The sequence below is a fragment of the Danio rerio genome, chromosome 10 (genome assembly GCF_049306965.1).
Source record: "Danio rerio strain Tuebingen ecotype United States chromosome 10, GRCz12tu, whole genome shotgun sequence".
NCBI lineage: Eukaryota > Metazoa > Chordata > Actinopteri > Cypriniformes > Danionidae > Danio > Danio rerio.
In genome coordinates, this window is record NC_133185.1 from 32,639,822 (window position 1) to 32,656,696 (window position 16,875).

The following is a 16,875-nucleotide window of genomic DNA, read 5'->3' on the forward strand; positions in this document are numbered from 1 at the left end:
TGAATTACAGGTTGTCAGGATGCTTTTTGTCCTCCTGCGACATAAGGCGAATACAGACAGGCAAAAGATGTGCCCCTCTGGGCCCCATGCCAACCTCTTCTCCAGCCATGACCTAATTTCCTCTTTCAGCCTGGTATGACAGATCCCCGCTCTGTCTTTTTCCCATCTCTTTCATTGTAAAATGCTAATCTGATGTCAAAACTGACAGTTATTTTTTCATTTGAGTTATTAGAAGCTGTGTAAATATTTATAATTGATAAAAGCACAGTCTGAAACCATTAACGTGCTACTTATACTCGTCAATATTGCAAAAGAGAAAAACACAATGGCGTCAAAAAAGAAAAACTCGCAATAAGATCAAAAAAAGGAAAATTGATCGCAGGCGAAAAAGGAAAAGGCTGTTGTGATGAATAAGCGCTTTGTTTTGTGCTGGGCACGTGCCAGCACATTAGCGTTATTTACATTGACGTAACCGTTTTCTTATGAGCGGATCAATGGTGAGGGAAACGCGCGAGCACAGGGTGACTGCTGTTTTCAATCAAATGAGCTTGGAGCTTTACAACACAATGATCACATAAAGTGGTTTAAGGGCACCAGTGGCGCAGGCATTAAGTAATATTGAATTGGGGATGCAGGGGCGGACAAGAGGGAGGAGGGTGAAACGATTACGTGGCAACTTTGTGCTCGGGGACCAAGGGGGAGGAGGTTTGTTGAGGCGGCCCGGGCCTGATGATTTAGTAATTTCTCAAAGTGGTATAACACACTGCCTCTCAGGCCTGTCGTTCCAGCGCTAAGCAGCATTAATAAACAGCCGGCGCTGATGGCTCACTTCTATATGAGCGAGTCTGTCCGCTGGAGTGGAACGAGTTTGATTTCAACGTGTCGTTTGGGAATACCTGTTCGAATTCTTCAAGCACCTCCAGGCAAATTGAGGACAAATTCCGGCTCAAATTGAAACCATCAAGGGATTGTTGTAAAAGGAAGGACGAGAAATAGAAATGTTGAGGTGGAGGAAGAGCGAGCGTGTGGAGTGTTTAAGTGAAATTGGACGGAGAGAAAATGGGTGGATTGGATAAAAAAAAGAGTTAGAAATGATTGCGATTTATTTAGATTTTGATTGATGTAGACAGACGCTAGATTTATGGTTGGAAAAAACACAAAAGCAAACAATCAGCAGAAAACTGATGTAAACGTCCACGCTGTTTATTTCATACAAAAAATAAGCAAATATCGAATGCAAAGTAAAGTAGGAGTGGAATAGTTTTATTTGTGCTGTTTTCAGGAGCTCTGGTGTGTAAAATGTGAGCCAGATTGTGTGCATCTTTAATAATCATTTTTCTGTATTCATTATAACAATGGCAAAAAAGCAAAAAACAAACTAAATAAAAAAGACAAAACAAAAAGTCAGGATAGGGCTGGGCGATACAGCAAAAAAATCATCATGTTTCATATATTCGTTTTTTTTTATCCACTTAATTTACCAACATTACTAAGGCAAAAAAAATTAAACAAAACATCTGATCTCTTCAAAATAAAATAAATATAAATGTTAAAGAGACTCTTAAACTTGATAAATAAAATGTTACAAAGTGTGTGCATGATTAGGTAAAGCGTAAATACTGAACAATCAAAGCAAACATTAAGGTGTAAATAATAATGATACAGTAAACCAACAAAACTAATTATGATAATCAAATCTGAGCTTTCAAGTAAAGGCACCAGTTATCATAATTTAAATACATACAGTATTGCAACATTACAAATTGTAAAGTTGAATGATCATATTACACCCTATGCTAAAAAACCTTTCAGATAGGGTGCTAGGCGCTGGGATGCACAAGAAAAGAAACCAAAAAGCCACTCTGGCGATATCCTTAAATCCTTTTTTATTTACAATCTCCTCACTGCTGCTATGCGGCACTCAATTTCGAGTATGTTGTTATTCTGACCTAAAGTAGCGATGACGCGACCCAAAACTTACACATGAAAACTGCAAGCGTGTGGATGCCTTAACCATATTCAATGTGCTTTGTGCTTGCTCTCCCCTACTGTAACTAGGTGACCATCAATCGTTTTCTCAGAGGATGACATCTACCATTACTGAAATATGTATATTCCATACAAAGTATGAAGCAGATTGGTTAGTTCTACTTGTAAGAATCGTGGTGCACTCATGGCATTCCTTATAGTTTAGATGTTTTTCAAATAGGTGCGCCTGAAAAAAGTAGCATGCAGTTTGCACACCATGTGCGCCCAGCTACCTATTTGCGCCATGCATCTCCATTGGAAATGGAACTTACACCCTAAGCTTTTTGACATTCCTTCCAAGGTGAGTAGCCAATTTTGAATAAAACTACAGTACACTGAAAATTCATACCAAATTGTTTTTTTATCGTTATTGACAATAGTGTTTGGTCAATAAATACCGATACCGTTTTTAACGCCCAGCCCTAAGTCAGAACAAAAAAAATCTATAAATAAGACTAATAGAAATAAGATATAAACAAACAAAAAAAGAACACAAGAAAACAAATACTATAACAAGACAAAGCAGGATGTAACTTTTTAAAATACTACAACAATAAATGCACAACAAACACATCAATTACATAATAGCAGTTCCAACATTATGGAAGTGACATTTACAGTAAAAACTTAACACATAAATACACAGAGAAAATATACGTTAATATTAAACTGAAATATCTGTTTATATTTTCCAAAACAACAAACCACAGAGTTATGAGATCAGAAAAATATTAATCTGTTAAAGTTTTTTATATTTTAAATGAGGAAAATAAACATGCGTTATGGATATGACCAAACGAATCTGCGAGTTTACAGTGAACAACATACTTTGTAGAAATTCTCTAATTTAAACTACGCAAACCAAAAGAAATAATGCTAATAAGAAGGATAAGATTTGGCTCACTATAGAACAAAATATATTTTATTTTATTTTAATTTGTTTGCATTTATGAGGACAAAGCTTGGTAATGGATGTTACACCTCTTTGTAATGGATGTGACAGATGTGATTGGCACTTGTGTGACTTTGGTAAATCAAATATAATTGTTTGAAAACATTAACAGGAACAATTTTGAGCATTTTTACAGAACTGTAAAAAGCAAACTTTCACAAAAAAACCTAGAAAGGTTTTTGCTATTATGGTATTTTTCATGCCATGGTTGACATTTAGAAGGAAACGCTCATAGTGACTAAAAAAAAAACATGTAATAACAATAACAATAAATGCAATCATCATTTATTATTAAAATAGTAAAATCTTTACATTATACATTTTGGAAGCCATACATTAGATTTGGTGGGACTGGCTCATTAAGTCCCATGATCATCTGAGCTGCATGAATGCGAATGGATCTGGAAGTTGACATGAGGGATCTAGACTGGGGTCTCCTGCTCTGTGAGCTTCTAAATGGAGCAAGACGAGAGGCGCTATGAGTCACAGATCCCAGAACAGTGAAGAGCGGTGAAAGGGATGTCACCCCTGGAGAACTGCGCCTGCGGTTCACAGTGCTAGCGTGACAGTGTAAGCTGCTGACGGGCTCCTTTCACAGATTACTGTAGTGAACATCCAACACAATACAACAGCATCTGTAGGGGATGTAAGGGTAAAGCGTGTAGAGCTTTGTCGTGTCACACTGTTGTGCTTTCAACTACAGAAGCAAGGCTGAAAGTCAAGATGACACTCTACAGATGTGCTGTCAAGACTGACAACTGGAACAATGGCGATGGCCTACACCACATTCAAGTGCTCCTGAGAAACATTGTACGACAAAATACAGTTTTAACAACGTACAATGAAAAAAACTGTTGTAAGCATAAATTAATACTACGCAAGCAATGAAATACAAAGCCTACTAAGTAAAAAGGTAAATTCATTTATTTTATTTTCGGCTTAGTCCCTTTATTAATAAGGGGTCGCCATAGCAGAAAATGAACCGCCAACTTGTCCAGCATATGTTTTAGGCAGCGAATGCCCTTCCAGCTGCAACCCATCACTGGGAAACATCCATACACACACATACACTACAGACCATTTACCTATACCACATGTCTTTGGACTGTGGGGGAAACTGGAGCACCCGGAGGAAGCCCACGCAAACACGGGGAGAACATGCAAACTCCACACAAAAATGCCAACTGACCCAGCCAGGGCTCGAACCAGCAACCTTCTTGCTGTGAGGTAATTGTGCTACCCACTGCGCCCCCACGCTGCCCTAAAAAGGTAAATTGTGTCTCTTTTATCAGATTATTCTGAATTTTCTGATCACATCCCTATGACATCACCTATGAAATCCACTTTATTGATTAACTTGAGTGTGTAGTTTACATTGATTTGTTTGAATGAAACTCGGTTTTCATGTGACGCTCCCCTTTGTGTTTCCGTAGTTCCAGCCGCATTTGCCAAAGCAACTCACAAAAACCATGCATCGAACAGAGGAGAACTCAGAGAAACGTTGAGCTTATGAAACAAAAAAAAACACAGACGCACAAACACACCTGTCAAAAAATGCTAAATTCAAGGTTCTCTGTCACTCCTTCATCGTCAGACACACGCATTTGAAACTGAGAGCCACACCTTGTATTTCTCACGATTAGAAGTAATGGATAAGACAATTAATGGACAAGACACGCATATGAAAGGAACTCTTACCGATCTAATGTTGGAATTCTACGCTGCTGTTTCTGGATAAATTACATGACCCAGCCGCAAAGACGTTCATTACTGTAATTATCAAACAGGACAAAACTCGCTCAGTGCACTAGACTCATCTAGCAGATGCAGCGACCCCATGCAAATAAAAACAATACAATGCAACCCACACGCCTAATGCGAGTAATTTATAAACTATGAACTGATATAACACACAATTAAAATGAATACACCTCTGAATGCAAATTAGATTTTTTTTTTAAATGTTAAAAACCTTTAACTTTAACTCCAAGCATTTTTTTAAGTTGTTGTTATTAGTGTTTTTTTTTTTTAAGTCGATTCATTCTTCAAGCAGTCTCAGCACACTGCCTTGGTGCACACCAGGGTCTGTATTCAGCATTCACAAATATTTAGACTTAATAATTGTGAGTAAATCTTGCAATTCTATCCAATAACCATCTTACAATTGAGTTTTTCTTCTGACTTAATATCTTGAACATTTTTTTAAGCTTTCTGAATTTATTTCTTAGCTTTCTGAGTTAAATTCTATATTTTTTCTCAGAACTGCAAAATATAAACCCATAACAAAAGGTTTAACTTAAAATTCAGAGAAGAAAATGCTGAATAGTTAGATGTAACTGTGAGATAAAAATAACAATTACTTTTATGATCATTTTTCATTCCATGGAATCTGCATTGCTTATTACAAATGAATGTTTTAATTATTTATAACAAGTAATAATTAAATAATAAATTAAATAATAAGTAATTGCTTGCCATGTGCACTTAAGTGTAATTGAGTTGTTTAAATTTTTCTTTATTTGTATTAATATTTTTAGATTATATTATATGTGTAATTGAATTAATAGTAAATTCATTTAAAAAATTCTACTTCTTTTATTAATATTATATGTGGTCTCGGAGTAACGCAATTTTGATTCTCTGTTTGCCCTTTACATGTGGTTGAATTGACAATAAAGCTGACTTTTGACTTTGAAAAAACATAGCAAAGTGCAAATGTTAAATTAGATTTAACTGTCAGCCATAACATAACAAAAAACAATGTCATTAAATAACTAATAATATAAATAATATGAATCAGACAAAATATTAGGATAAGTACAGCACTGAAGTGCTATTTCATTTAAATTTTATCTCCTGATTACTGGAGGAAAGTTTTATATTCCACAAGCTTAAAGTCTACAATGTCAAAACTCAGACATGGTCACAGCTTTTCCACTGCTAAATGTTGTCATTTCTGTTCATGTAACACAAAATGACTACATTCCCAAATCCACTTAAAGGCTGTATACTAAACAGGCTGTATACTTAAACACATATGGAGAAAACGACAGAAAAGTAATAAACACCCACACAACACCCATTTGATCACAGTCTGCCTTGATTACATGCATTTAACTTTAACATAAAACCTGCCGAAAGCCATTAGAGATCTATATGCGTAAGATGTAGCTAACTTGGCTGGTACATCTAATGTTTATTTTTAAATTATGATGTTTGAATTTCATTTAAAGCCATGCAGAGCCAATACATTTCTATACACTGTACATTAGGGCTGGGCAATATGGCAAAAATGCAATCTCCATAACTATTTTCCAGATTAAACGATAAGGATATATATTTTGATATAAGTTGTTCATTAAATGGCATATTTTTGGCCGATATATTTTAAGTGGTCGGTACATCTCTAATATCCACACATAGATTCTGATTGTTGCACATTTCTGCTGTGTGATTGGCTCTTAGATCAATATAGAGTAAAAAAAAAGTGGCATATTTTATCGCGAAACAATATATCGTTTATCAGCCCAGCCCTATTGTAAATATATACTTATAATTATGTAGTCAAAATGAAAACTAATGCAAAATCTAAAAGATTTATTTTTTTAATAATCACTTAAAAATGACAATGACTAAACTTTTCCTAAATAAGATGTCTTAATTAAAAGTCTAATAATAAAATATAAATATGTTGCTCAAATCTATTACTTCTACTAGAACATGAACAATAGCTCCATTATGGGTTCAGGAACTTTTAACTGATCACAAAAAGATCAACTATAGTATCTACTGTACATGTATGATATCATTTATTTATATTTATAAAACAACAGTCATGTTAGTCTATTGGTATTCAAGCTTCAAATGTCATCCACATCCTCAAAACAGCATCTCAAAGTGACACCAACTAGAGCTGTGTGCCAAATAATAACACAGTACAGTGTGCACCGGTACTCAACAGTCTAGTGTATGAATTTTATAGGGCTATTTTATCATCCACTGTCAGAGTCATAAGCTAAGCTTGCAAGAGTTGAGTGCATGAAGTGTCCAACATTCCACACATTGTTTCACTTAAATAAGTACATCTTCTATGTATTTGAAGAACACTTCTTGTTGTAATTTCCAGTGTGAACACACCACTCACGCTATTGACACAACAAAATGGCCTAAAATGGTGTGCAAATTCAGACGCATCGTAAATCTCTGGCAGAAAAACGACAAAAAGCCACATCTGCTTGAATCCCAAACACGCTCACAGAGGAACAACAGAAAATCCAATACTGTGCAAACAGACCCAGGCAATTAGAGTCCAGAAAGAAGCAGTCTACAGACAATAATAAACCAGTCATTATACCGCCACTGAGCTTTTCACTGCCAAACCAAACAAGCACTTCCAAAAAAGCATTTATGCGAAGGCCTGGCTTCTTACCTCAAGAGCTTCCAACGTCATAAATCCCGCAATTGAGAATCCATCAATGATGTCCTCTTCGGCAGATGAAGACTCCTTCCTCTTCCTCCTCGGTGGCCTGGGTCGTGAGGAAGAGGAGGGGTTGGTGCTGCCGTCTTCCTTCTCAGAATCCGAGGAGAAGCGAAGCACGGAGCCCCGGACATGGTTATTCCTGATCCCGTTAGATATGCGCTCCCGGTTGCGCACCGACCGAGACTTGCGCTTTTTCCGGATCCCGCTGCACCGCGGGCCATCCATTTCACCAGATGACACACTCGACCGAACACTTCCTAGAAGGCGGCTCTCAGAGGTGAAAGCAGAACTCGATTCCCAACAAACACCTGCAATGAAAAGCTCAACGACTGTGCCCCAGCAAAAGATGCACAATTATCCAAATTCCCGAATCAGCTGATGTAATGTGACTTAGCTTGAAGTGCGATACCCACATGAGATTCCAGAAGGATAAATGCATATATCCACAAGCAGAGAAATCCCGAGTTGAATCCTGCCAAATTGGAAAGTATCCAATGTTCCAAATTCAGCCCACGTTTTAAGGGAAACAAACTGGCAGATCACTTGAAGTGTCTTCCAATGGAGCTGTAACAGGTCTCCACATGGCTGTCCTCACGGACCCAACACTCTGTTTAAGTGCAGTCTGACACCTTCCCATCCTACAAGTCAAAGGGAGAGATAGAGAACAGACGTTTGAAATGTTCTTTGTAAGAGCTTACTCAGAATCACCACCCTTAGCTAGACATAGAAATACATAATGCAGGAATATGAATAAAGCGACTGAATAAAAGAGATCATCTTAAGATGTCTTTTGCTTTTGATCTAATTCCACACTGTCTCAATGTTCCCGGTTTCTTCAAAGAAAACAAAATCTATTGTAGGAAATTATTCAGAATGTGTTCTTGCACGTTAAATACATCATATAATGAGCCATTTACAGAGCCACGTCTAGATCTCCAGTATTACATATTCAAGAGCTTATATTTCTCCTCCTGCACACTGTCATTATTCTGAGACCGCTATAACCGGAGACAGGCGGAGAAAAATTATTCATTTTTCTTAACAGAGCTGTAGATCAAGAGCAAAAAAAAAATTTCATTTTCTCACAGCAAATTTTAGTTCAGCTGATTACGCTGACAGAACATTTATGGCTGATTTTTCCAGTCATCTCCTCTATACAGTTCCATACACACCATCAACAGCCAGAAACAATCAGTCAGCACTCTACTGATAATCTCTACTTAAGGTTCCTCAGTTTATTTCTCAATGTCACCGAAGTGCAGATAAAACTCTGAAAACATTCACTACGACTAACTGAATCTGTCAGACTCAATGGCTTGTTTTGAGATTTAGCACAGATTATCTGAATGACAATAACAAACCAAGGCCACACATTGTCTGAAATTATTCTTGCTAGACATTCATTTTTAAATAAAAAAGGCTTTGCTTAAACAATAAATAATCATGTCATTAATAAGAATGCTTTATTCTGTGAATAAAATTTAGGAATGTGACCTGAAAATTTACATTTGCTACATTATGAGATCATAGTAATCTGTTTTCAAATTCACTCCAAGCATGAACACCTTCAGAAAGTCTACAACAGCTACACTCCCTCAACTGGCAGAACATTCAGTATGCGTACACTGTACATTATGACATCATAATCATCCATCAATGTCGCTAAATCATCTGTTACACTGACATTGTAATTAAGGTTACACATTCAGGTAATGACTATCAGTCAAAAAAATGTACAGGTTTTCCCACATGAACACTACAGCTACAATGACAACATTATTCCACATCAATATAGTCAATATAACATCATATAACAACCTTAACCTCTGATTTTGATTGTAATGCAATAATGTGCACTGTTTGTAAATATGCTTTGAAACTATGCACTATACAACTAAACTTTTATTGAACTGAATCAACTTAACCAAATAGGAATCAGAAACATTATGACATCATAAAGATCCATTAACTTAAACATCATCAACTGACATGAAAATCTAATACATTACATCACAACTAACCAAGAAAAATGTCAAATTTTCTAGATAATAACAGCTGTAAAAAGGACATGATAATAATTAGGCATCAACATAAAGTTAACAAGATGACAAGAGCAAACACAGCAGCTACATTATGACATCATAAAGATCCACTAACTTAAACATCATCAAATGACATGAACATCTACATTATGTCACAACTAACCAAAAATGCCAACATTACCCGACAATAATAGGTGTAATAATGACATAATAATAATTAAGCATCAACATAAACTTCACTAGATGACATGAGCAACCACCGCAGCTACATTATGACATCATAAACATCCATTTACTTAAACATCATCAAATGACATAAACACCTAAATTACATCACATTCACAACTAACCAAAAAATAAACTTGAATAGATAATAACAAACAATAAGGATTAACATAAATTACACAAGATGACATTCACAGCAGCTACACGATGACATCACAAACATCCATTAACTTAAACATCATCAAATGACATAAACACCAAAATATTATCACAACTAACCAAAAAATAAACTTGAATAGATAATAATAACTGTAATCATGACATAATGCGCATCAACTTAAACTTCACAAGATGACAACCACAGCAGCTACACTATGACATCATAAACATCCATTAATTTAAACATCATCAAATGACAAGAACACCTACATAATATCACAACTAACTCAAAAATAAACTTGAATGGCTAATAACAACTGTAATAATAAAATAATAAGCATCAACATAAACTTCACAAGATGACAACCACAGCAGCTATGACATCATAGCCATCCATCAACTTAAACTTCACCATCATCCACCAACCTCCACCTAACCACTCAACATCAGCAATGCAATTTGACTTTTTTTCCAAAAGCGAATTCCAGTAATGTTTATTCCAAATGCATTGACTAATAATCCAGGTAGGCTACAATTACAAAGCCATTGCAAACCACATATTCCTTTTTAACCTGATGATGCCCTGTGCTGGCACTCCTGTCACACACACACACACACTCACTCGTGCACGCGCGCGCACACACACATACACACACCTCAAATTCATAAATGGTTTTGATATATTTACACTCCCTGCCAACCCTCCCTTCACTCTCGCTGGCTTCCATGAGTCCTTTTTTGTCTCTCTCTCTCTTTCTTTTCTCTCTCCGTCAGTAAATCTCACGCACCGTGGCCGGTCCAGCCCACAGCAGCAGCAGCAGCAGCAGCAGCGCCTGGCACTGCCTCCTTCAGCTCTAGATCCACCAAAACACAAAGCCTGCCTTCTCTCCTGCAGGACAAAAGCAACACATGCAAAGCCTGGGGAGTGGAGGGGGGTCGTCCGAACGAGTCTTCGGCATTCGGAAAGCGCGCTGCTCTTGAACGGAAAACAAAAGATAAATTTTTCCACAAACAAATAAATCCTGCAAGGAAGCGACGCTGCTCCTCTCCGCGAGTCCGTGCTTCAGGATCTCGGCGCGAGCGGGGACCGAGCGCATTGATACAGCACTGCCGCAGTGCCGCTTTACAGGAATCCGCTTCCTCAGCGCATATAGTGCTGCGCTTTTTATATACTGAGGACTCGGTTTAAACCTATGGTTTAAACATATGAGATTACATTTTTCACTAGACCCTCTCAATCGTCTTGAAAACCACCATCTTTTTCTATTATTTAGCCATCCGCGCTGATTATCAAAATAATGAAAGTCAATGTATTCTGTATGGCACTGATTGCTTGATTGATGCCTTCCACGAGGGTGCGAATTAGGTTTGACCCTGGGTGTTTAAAAGGTTTAAAAGACTAAGAAGTCTGACATTTTAAGTTAAGCATTAGTGTTACAATAGAATAAAGCATATTCGCATAGAAATAGAGCATTAAAAATGTTAGAACACCACAGAAGTCGAATTCGAAGCGAGTGACCATGAGTAGCCTATTTTCGTTTACCTTTGTTAGCTTAAAACTGTATACAATACGTTGATTTTAAGACATTAAATCATTCATTTTTTATTCCACAAAATTATAAACAAAATTAATTAGTAGATTTATTAGTAAACGTAGAAGTTAGATTAGAAATTATTCAAAGTGCATTTATACTTGGCTTGCTGATGTAAAGTGTTCTTTTCTTTCCATGATCAAACATCGAAACATTCTCAGACTATCAGTTAAAAATAGTATATATATTTTTTTCTGTACATTGTCATTTGTGGCCTATTTTGTTGGTTTTAAACTTAAGCCAGCTTGCCTGTGATAGCGATGCTTAGATTTTTGAAAATTAGTCCTTTAAGATTGTGCATGCCTCCAAAATGATTTAGCCTATAAAGTTATATTAGATAAGAAATTACATATAAATGTATTATTATGCCTATGTAAATATGTACCAGAGATAAAATTCTATAACTATTTAAAGTTACATACTAAGTCAGGGTCAAAAAAAGGGAAAATTATCCATACAGTCCTGGTTCTTTTAATATTCACAGTGCCATTTTTAAGACTGATACATCATAAAAACATGTTTTGTTTTATATTTTTTTAAGTGGTAATACTGTGCAAGAGCATCACCAACATTTAAATTGATGCTGTGTGGTGGACCAAACACACTTATAATACAGTATGTGCATACAGTATGTGATGGATTTTTTTTCACTCAAGAACTGTTAATGAGTTTTTTAAATATGTAAATGAATCAAAACAACAATAGAAATTTCAGTCACACACACATTGAGTGGGCAACATCATGGCTATTACGATAATCACAAGCGTCCTTGAGTATTCTGACTTTTTTATGGTTGCATCTTGTGACATTGTGTCCTGTTTTGGTTTATTTGCTTGTTTATTTATCATATGGAGTAAATTAATTAACAAAAGTTCAGTAGCAGGGCCACGCCTAAACCGATCAACTTCCCTCGCCTACTATTTCGAGGATGTAGACCCTCTCTAAACCGTTTGTCTCAGATTGTCGCTCCCTCCCACCCAATTTTTCTCTAAACTCATCACCTACACCCCCCCCCCCCCTCCCTATACCTCTTAACATCCCTCTCCTCTTCCACAGGCTGCATTGGGAGGGGTCTTTCAAAGGTTCCACTTTAACCTAAGAGACAAAGCCCCCACTCTGAATCTCCCTGGACAAGACTCCCTGATCAGCCGGTTCAACGATCATCCGTACTTCTCTTCTCAATCTTCATTACTATTACCTACTTCTCTCAAACAATTTGTAATAAAGTTTCTCAAGCAACGGTTGTAGTGTGGTCCTTGGTAGTGAAATTTCATTTGGAAGATTATCTGGTGCACACCAAAGGTTGGCAGCACTCACACGTATATAAATGAACAGCACTAAAAATGCAATAACGTAAGAGGTAGTTTTGATCAAATCACACTTGCCAAGTGTGAATATCAACACAGAGTTAATACTCAGACTAGTTCAGATTCTTCATGCTATAAAACTCCCAAAAGACCTGCAATACTCCACGATTTTCCATGTAGTGTCTTTTGAGTTTAATTTTGACAGTATTATCATTGCATATTGAATTGCACTTTATCAATTCATTTAGAGTTAATGCTTAAAACTTTCAACAAGGAACATCCACTAAATTCCCAAAGAACATTTGCTTCTAGCAATATAACACACTAACATGACAAAAATTCAATAGGCTTTGCAAAATGAATCACTGCAAAGCCAAACCAAGTCCAAGTTAAAAAGAAAATAAGATGGCATAGCGAGAAATCTATTTGTAATATATAAAGCCCATTGTCCCTTTAGGTCTTTCCATCTGTCCAAACCACACTATGTTGATTCAGGCCTTTATCAGCATCCATGAATCAGTGAAAACAATCCTGAAATTTACAACGTCTAAACTCACTGGCTGCTAATCAGACTTTGTAATTGCGCAAGCTATTAAATCTTCATTTGGCATCGCATGGGTTTCCAAGCAGAATACTGATCCAGCAGCATAAGTTTCTTTTCAACCATGGCATCTGATCAATGCACAGTGCATTTCAGAGTGTTTTATCACACTATGAAATACATAAAACAAGCAACCCTATAATCAAACATTTGTTCCCCTTTAACATTTTCATTTTGTGGATTTACTACAACTGTACTGGCCTCAGGCTGGGCATGACTTTCTATGCCACTAACACTATGCAGCTATTTGGCAATTAGCAAGTGCTATTAGGCAAAATGTGCAATCAATTAAGCCTACAAACACATCACAACACATTTACGCTTACACAGTTTAAATAAGTCAGATTTTAATCCTCACTTCTGTATACTGTTGTTATGGCTTTTGTTATGCAACATGAACAGGTTTTCTCTTTAGACCAACCCATGGGTGACCTAACGCACCTTTGCTATCAAACCGCACTGAAACCAGAGCTCAGCCTTACTTATTCAAAATGTTTGTGTGGTCAAGAGGCAGAGCAGAAGCACTAGTGCTAGACAGAGAAAAGTGCACTCAGTGTATGATATACCAAAATAGTTGGTATAAAAATAAGTCTTGATATCTGATGTAATATTAAAAAAAAAAAAAAAACAATATGAAATTCTCAGTCTAGAATGAGTTCTGGGAGCCTGCTTTCACTACAGGATACAAAAGGTAATTGATTTTTTGTACAACTTTTGCTTCTCCATTTATTCAGTCTCTCTCTTTCTCTCTCTGTCATATATATATATATATATATATATATATATATATATATATATATATATATATATATATATATATATATATATATATATATGTATATATATGTATATATATATATATATGAGAGATTCAAGTGGATCATTTGGAAAAGTGGCAGAAGGTGATGAATCTGATGATTTATCTGTTAAACTGCATCCCGATCATCACAAATACTGCAGAAGACCTATTGCAACCTGCATGGACCCACGATTCTCACAGAAATTAGTCAAGTTTGGTGAAGGAAAAATCATGGTTTGGTGTTAAATTCAGTATGGGGGCGGGCAAGAGATCTGCAGCGTGGTTGGCTACATCAACAGCCTGCGGTAGCAAGACATTTGTGCTGCCCATCACATTACAAACCACAGGAGAGGCCAAATTTTTCAGCAGGATAGCGCTCCTTCTCATACTTCAGCCTTCACGTCAAAGTTCCCGAAAGCAAAGTACTGTAGGTCAAGGTACTCCAGGATTGGCCAGCCCAGTCACCAGACATAAATATTATTGAGCATGTCTGGGTTAAGATTAAGGAGGAGGCATTGAAGATGAATCCAAAAATCTTGATGAACTCTGGGAGTCCTGCAAGAACGCGTTCTTTGCCATTCCAGATGACTTTATTAATAAGTTATTTGAGTCATTGCAGAGATGTATGCACGCAGTCAGTCAAGCTCATGTGAGTCATACACAATATCAATTCTTTTTCCACTGCACCATGAATTTATATCCTATGCTGTACATTATTTTTTTAGGTGACCAGCTAAGCAAAGTCAGACTTTTCTGTCCTAATTAAATAATGAAAAACCAAAGCATATTCAGATTTTATTTTGGTAAAATAAGCGTAATCTAGAGGCCTTTGCCTTTCAATTAAGCCATGTGTGATACCAAATGATCAACAAGAAGTTATTATTTGTTGTTCCTAAAACTTGGATAGGCGACCAGACTTTTGTCAGATAGTTCATTCATTCATTCATTCATTCATTCATTCATTCATTCATTCATTCATTCATTCATTCATTCATATTCTTTTCAGCTTAGTGCCTTTATTAATCCGGGGTTGCCACAGTGGAATAAACCGCTAACTTACCCAACACATGTTTTATGCAGCAGATGCCCTTCCAGCTGCAACCCATCTTTGGAAAACATCCACACACACCCATTTACACTCATACACTACGGACAATTTAGCCTACCCAATTCACCTGTACCGCATGTCTTTGGACTGTAGGGGAAACCGGAGCACCCTGAGAAAACCCACGCGAACGCAGGGAGAACATGCAAACTCCACACAGAAACGTCAACTGACCCAGCCGAGGCTTGAACCAGGGACCTTCTTGCTGTGAGGCGACAGCACTATACTGCGCTGAAATATCTCACAATTGTAAGTTGTTGTTGTTTTTGCTAATATATTACGAATATGACTCTAAATTGATATCATGTGCTTTCTGAATTGTAAAATACTGCATAACTTACAAATTTGTGAGGCAAAAAGCCAAAAATACTATTTCAATTTTTTACTCCATGGCTGAAACAAGCTTCTCCATTATTGTGCTCAGCATGACTGATATCACTGATGTATATAATCCATCTCACACTTGCTCCCTTCATGCACCCTGATAAAAAACACACAACCATTCATTCTACCACATTCATGCCTCATTAAAAAGAGCACAATGCGATGCTTTAAGCAAGTATGACTCTGCAACACTTTCCACCGTGTAAACTGTCAAGCATCTAGATATGGATTTTCTACCAGAGCTCCTGCAGTTCAGGGAATTTATTCAGCTAATACGGCGTGTTATAGAAACTGGGAAGCTACAATGCTGGGCTTATAATGTATAGATCTACTCTATGCTCTACGCTGTCTGTGATTAATATACCAATACACTCAAGCAAACTAATGGAAACGTATCAAGTAAATAAGTGCATGAGAAGGAAAAAAACAACAACAACTACACTAAAATAGATTCCTTTTGCCTCTCTATAAAACTGAATTTTTAAGCCAAGAAACTACAACTGAAACCTTATATTTATTAACATACCTCAACAGTTGATTGATTACATTCAGAATTACATTACAAGTTTTCTAAAATGACATGTTTCAATACGCAAATGAAGCATTGTTTCATTAAATATGCACATGCACAAATTTTCTTTCTTTTATTGGCATTAGAATATTGGTAATGTCTTTTTTTACTCCATAATTAAGATTATATTATATTATTATAATATATTATATTATATTACATTACATTACATTACATTATATTATATTATGTTAAATTACATTACCATATTATATTAATATATCCCACATTAAAATCTTCAGAATACATAAACAAAACAGGCATCACATACCAAATTATCCATAGTGTATGCGTGTAAATGGGTGTGTATGGATGTTTCCGAGTGATGGGTTGCAGCTGGAAGGGCATCTACTGCTTAAAACATATGCTGGATAAGTTGACGGTTCATTCCTCTGTGGTGAGCCCTGACTAATAAAGGGACTTAGCCAAAAAGAAAATTAATGAATGAATAAACAAATAAAACTAAAAATATAACATTGATCTAAACCAGAGATGTCCAAACTACTTGGTCTTTGGTAACCTTTGATTTGGCCCGCCACCAATCCAAGATATGATGGACCAATGATGGGGAATGACAGAGGTCATCATTTCTAATTTTACATAACCTGTTGTTTGTTTGTTTAATTGCTG

The 16,875-nt window shown here is 36.4% G+C and overlaps 1 protein-coding gene across 23 annotated transcripts in view; it reads right to left on the reverse strand.

The window, feature by feature from the left end:
* auts2a (activator of transcription and developmental regulator AUTS2 a) overlaps positions 1-16,875 on the reverse strand; it is a 761,138-nt gene that overhangs the window by 543,551 nt on the left and 200,712 nt on the right. For 13 of the 23 annotated variants that reach the window (XM_073914875.1, XM_073914873.1, XM_073914869.1 and 10 more), the window contains exons 1-2: positions 10,675-10,957; positions 7,410-8,098 (exon numbers count right to left, since the gene is read on the reverse strand). In XM_073914875.1, coding sequence (XP_073770976.1) covers positions 7,410-7,685 — 276 coding nt within the window. In that variant the 5' untranslated portion in view covers positions 7,686-8,098; positions 10,675-10,957. Of the gene's footprint in view, positions 1-7,409; positions 8,099-10,542; positions 10,958-16,875 lie in introns of those variants that run through there. The other 10 variants (XM_073914865.1, XM_073914861.1, XM_073914867.1 and 7 more) reach the window with 2 other exon arrangements.